The following is a 5502-nucleotide window of genomic DNA, read 5'->3' as shown; positions in this document are numbered from 1 at the left end:
GGCCTGCTTGCCCCCAACTGCCCCCTCCCTTCTGGCCTGATCACCCCCAACTGCCCTCCCCTCCTGGCCTGATCACCTCTAACCACCTCTGCCTCAGCACCGCCACCATGGCTTTGTCCAGAAGGATGTCCTGAAGGTCTCCTGGTCTAATTAGCATATTACCCTTTTATTAGTATAGATTAAATAACAATTGGAAACATTCTCAGTTATTTTTTAATTGTGGTGGCATTGGATAATAAAATTATATAGGTTTCAGGTATACAATTCTACAATATATCATCTGTATATTGTATTGTGTGTTTACCACCCCAAGATGAGTCTCCTTCCATCACCATTTATCCCCGCTTGACCCTTTTCTACCTCCCCTCAGTACCCTCCTTCCCTTTGGCAATCACTATACTGTTGTCTGTGTCCATAAATCTTTATTTTTTTCTTTGATCAATCCTTTTCCCCATCTTACCCAGTCCCCATCCCCTGATAGCTGTCAGTCCGTTCTCTGTATCTATGAGTCTGTCTTCACTTTGTTAGTTTATTTTGTCATTCTCAGTTATTTTTTATATGTTTTGTCTCTTAAGTTGGGCTTTTATAGGTATGGCTTTTTCATGGGTAATGTTTTATCAAATATGGTCATTATAAATTGAAAACCAGGATACTATAATTTGGTTTGTAGGCCTTTGATTAAACTACTAGAAATGGCATTACAGAAGAGAGTTAGAAGAAGTAGGTTATTTGGCCCCAAAAGGAGAAATTGAGGGATGTCACAATCTAGTTATCTATAAGGTATCTAACAATATAACTAGAAAAAAATCCCTTGCTTTGACTGTTGAGGTAATTTTTATGCACATAAAAACAAAAATAAAAAATCCATAATAGTTTGAGAAAGATTCAAGCTAAAAAACTGTCTATAGCCCTAACCGGTTTGGCTCAGTGAATAGAGCGTTGGCCTGCGAACTGAAGGGTCCCAGGTTCGATTCCGGTCAAGGGCATGTGCCTTGGTTGCGCACATCCCCAGTAGGGGGTGCGCAGGAGGCAGCTGATTGATGTTTCTTGTTCATCAATGTTTCTAACTCTCTATCCCTCTCCCTTCCTCTCTGTAAAAAATCAATAAAATATATTTTAAAAAGAAAGTATTGCTGACTTCTTATTAAAAAAACAAACTGTCTGTAAATCCAGTTTACATCTAAATGCTAGTTTGGGTCATTAATAGCCCCCTCAGTGATTCTGAACGAGCCCTGAGTAATTAGAACCAGTTGAACCCTGAGGAATTAGAACCAGTTCAATGGAATGAAACTTTGAAGTCCCATTAAAGATAGTGTGCAGTGTAGTGAAAATAAAGTAGACTGAATGTTGGGACCCTTAGATTCCAGCACTCAGCCTGCCTCTTACTGTGGCCTTGGACAGATACATAGCCTTGCTAGAATACAATTGTCCGATCTCTGCATAATGTCTCAGGTCACTTTTTTGCTATCAAGTCCTAAACGCTTATTTGCTCCACTGGACAAAAGATTATGGGAATGTGAATTTAATGTAACTATATTCAACCAATATTCTGGAGCATTTACTCTATGCAAAGCATAAAGATAAACCACAGAATTCCTCATCTCAAGGAACTTACAGCCTAGTAGGATGATAAAAGGTACAAGCACATAAATAATCAGAACATACACATATTGACTGCTTACTATATCCTAGGTACTGTTTTACATGCTTTACATATATTAGCTAATCCTCATTAATACCCTTTGAGGTAGGATCTGTCATTCTCTCCATTTTACAGATGAGGAAACTGAGGCACAGAAAGGTTAGGTAACTTTCTCATGAACAGCTTGTGTTTAAATTCAGGGTCTGGCTCTAGAGTCTGTCCTCTTAACCACTATACTGTCTATAAGCAGAATGCAATAATTACATACACATACACACACATGTATACAGATTAGTTACATTGCTATGGGAATATAGGGAAGAAAATATTACTTCTTTCTGAGGAATTACATAACTTTCTATGAATTAGTTGGTATGTGAGCAGAACCTAAAAGGACTTAACAGAAATAAAGAAAGGAAGAATGGCTCTTCAGGGCAGGTCAAGGATATCTATAATAATAAAAGCATAATATGCTAATTAGACTGGACAGCCAGACATCCTTCTGGACAAAGCCACAGCAGCGGGGGCCAAGGCAGAGGCAGTTAGGGACAATGAGGCAGGCATGTAAGGAGTTAGGGGTGATGAGGCAGACAGATGAGTGGTTAGGGGCAATGAGGCAGGCAGGCAGAGTGGTTAGGGGCAATTAGGCAGGCAGGCAGGTGAGCAGTTAGGAGCCAGAAGTCCCGGATTACGAGAGGGTGCAGGCTGAGTTGAGGGACACCCCCATCCCTGTACATGAATTTCATGCACCGGGCCTCTAGTATTAACTATAAAAAAGAGACAAATAAAATGGTTTCCAAAAGCCTTTGCCAATGTTTAATGGACACCAGTTGGGAAAACTGGGTTAAAGACAACTCTCTTGGCTGTGAGAGGAAAGGCTTGATGACCTCCCAAGCTGCAGCAAATTTTTCCAGATGTGAGAGTCAGTCATGTTTCCCAAGGGCGATGGGGTACAGAGATAGGAGTGCTTAGAAGGGAAAGACTGAGATTTCTCAGTAAGACATTTGAATTGACCAATTCCATTGTAGTGATCAAAGCCTCTCTTATTTCTAGTGATATTAATAAAATCAATGATGCCATTGCTGACCAAATGGCCATTTTCATTCAGCGCATGACCACGAGCATCTGTGGGTTCCTGCTGGGATTTTACCAGGGTTGGAAACTGACCTTGGTCATCATTTCTGTCAGCCCTCTCATTGGAATGGGAGCAGCCATCATTGGTCTGGTAAGGGTATCTTCTCATTGCTTTCCAAGGGGAGATATTGGCTCTGAGGAACGGCCAAAAATATAAGCTCGAGTCCCTTCTCCTGAGTATGGCTAGTCAACATCTTTATCACTATTTTGACTGATTATTCCTCAGTATCAAATAACATTCCATAGATTAGGGATTAATGATATTTTAATAACATAAATATTGCGGTATTAATAACAATAACAACTACACTTATTGAGCATTTACTATTGTGCCAGGCACTATGACAGCCGTGGGCAAACTACGGCCCGCGGGCCGGATCCGGCCCGTTTGAAATGAATAAAACTAAAAAAAAAAAAGACCGTACCCTTTTATGTAATGATGTTTACTTTGAATTTATATTAGTTCACACAAACACTCCATCCATGCTTTACAACAATCTTATAAAGTATTGGTGCCATTTTAAATATAAGAAATGGAGACTCAGAGGGGTAAAGGGACTGCACAGATAGTGAGTGTCAGGATAGAATTCAAATTCAAGGGGGACTGACTCTAAATTTCCACACACTCTCTAATGCCTATTGCTTCCCTGGCCTCCCAACCTCAGATGCTCCCTCAAAAAGGCCCAACAAATATACCCATATTAGTAACAAGCACCTAAAAGAAATTTCTGCAATCACAACTGTGTTCTCTCTCCATTCCATCTGATCAGTTTCAGAGAGAGATTACTTGGTCCATTCCAAGCAGTTTCCCAAGAGCCGTCTCCGTTCCCCAGGTGCACAGGCCAAGAAAAAGTGTGGGAGTAGGAATTTTGGGTCATCCCAGTTAAAACACACTCCCAAGGACTGAGAAATTCTTATAGCTTACTATTAGAGCAACCACATTAGATAGCAGGTCCTGGGACCAGGCACACTAATAATTTGCTCTAAATGAGAGTAGAACTCAAGTGAAAAGCTGACGTTATTGAGCAACATGTACCAATCTCCGGATGATATTTTTCTGGAAAACTATTCTCTACAGTCCACTGGTTCTATTATTCAATAGAGCCAGGTAATACAGAGGGACAATAGCAAAGAGCTCACTGCACTTAACTAGGTCCCAACCTGGCTTAACAAAGGTATGTTTAACTCATCAAAACTTCAGTCTTCTCATCTTAAAAACAAGGATAATACCTCCCAAAGCCATCATGATGACTCAAGGCATAATCCACGTTATGCCCTTAGCACAGCACCTGACACAGAATTAATTACTAAAGAGATATTAGCTTTTATTTGTTCCCAATCCACCATATCATGCAAGCTTTGCATAAGTCTTTTCTACCAAATGCTCTCCAGCTGCACTCCAGAGGAGCCTCTGTTTCTGTGGAGGGTCTGTGGGGATTCTGCACACATTTGATTAAAAACTTTTCCTGCCAAATACATGTAATCTCTTTCTTTAAACCCATGATAAATTAATATTCATACTCTACCAGATCACATGACACATTTTAACATGCTGGAGACTGACTATGTGGCCTGGTTTCCTTGGCCTTATACCGACTGAGAGCACTGCTTCCCTTGCCTCAGTGCCCACATTTCAACTTCAAGTGATTTGCAACGTGGTGGCTCTGTGCTGGTTTCTTCTTGACTTCAAGTCTGTGCCTGTTTGTGTAAAATGATTCAGGCATCTTCCCTCGGCTCAATTCAAAACAAGGCAAGAAAAGGTGGAGGGGCACTATATGACATGGTGGAAGATATTATGGGCTTTGTTTGCCTTTGACTTTTGTACTTAGGATGAGAAACATGAGCAATTGTTAGATATTCCCCAATCTACATTTTTTAAAGCTCCCATATCAGTTTAAGTGAGATTATTAATGTGTCATTACAACAAAAATTGATAACATTTGTAACTACTTAATTATCTCATTACCATGCTGCCAGTACATATTTGTGAAATAAATTAGAAACGGATTGTGGTAAAAACTACAGGCATCCATAACACCCAAATTTAAATGTTGATGAAAGTAACCTCACTTTTCTTATTGTTGCCTTTTCAATTCACAAAAGTTTTATAAAATGTGGATTTCTGAGATAAACATATTCCAATAAAATACTACTTTTACTTATTTTATATCCTAGAATTATATTTAAGAGTTTGTTTGATAAGAGTTTTGCTGCTAAATGTTTGGAAAAACTAAGAAGAGAAATCCTCTTAGTGTGGGTACTATATGTTTTTTAGGTTTGCTGAGTGAGATAATTTTCCACAATATTTGCTTTTCCCCCTCCTTGTTTCTTCATCTGTGCCAGGAATTTTGCTGGTAGTTAATCCTAACTAGGATTCAATTCAAGTCCAGTTTTAGAAAAAGTAACTTGTTTAATATTAAGTAAAATGTCTTTTTACTTCTTTTTGTGAAAAGCAAAGGTAGTTGGTAGATAAATAGTGTAGTATTTATCTGAAGCTTTCTCCTGTGCAATTACCTTTGCAGGCTCGGTACCTCTCTGTCATTCTATATTCTAACAACGTGATGCCTGCACTGACCTCTGGCCTTTGCCTCTGATGTTTGTCTGTGAATTGTGCAATGGTCTTTGGCCAGTAGCAATGAAATGTGACTTTTAAACAAATAATTAATAGTGGCTGTATTTTATTTTATTTTTTTAAACTTTGTTGTTGAAATTATTACCTATGTCCC

The 5502-nt window shown here is 39.2% G+C and overlaps 1 protein-coding gene across 4 annotated transcripts in view; it reads left to right on the top strand.

Moving 5' to 3' along the window:
* ABCB11 (ATP-binding cassette, sub-family B (MDR/TAP), member 11) overlaps positions 1 to 5502 on the top strand; it is an 89210-nt gene that overhangs the window by 27546 nt on the left and 56162 nt on the right. For all 4 annotated transcript variants that reach the window (XM_005857544.2, XM_005857543.1, XM_014545490.1 and 1 more), the window contains one exon: positions 2696 to 2867. In XM_005857544.2, coding sequence (XP_005857606.1) covers positions 2696 to 2867 — 172 coding nt within the window. The remainder of the gene's footprint in view (positions 1 to 2695; positions 2868 to 5502) is intronic.

The sequence above is a fragment of the Myotis brandtii genome, unplaced genomic scaffold (genome assembly GCF_000412655.1).
Source record: "Myotis brandtii unplaced genomic scaffold, ASM41265v1 scaffold112, whole genome shotgun sequence".
Classification (NCBI taxonomy): Eukaryota; Metazoa; Chordata; class Mammalia; order Chiroptera; family Vespertilionidae; genus Myotis; species Myotis brandtii.
Note: the sequence above shows the minus strand (reverse complement) of the source record. Positions and strands in the feature narration are given on the sequence as shown.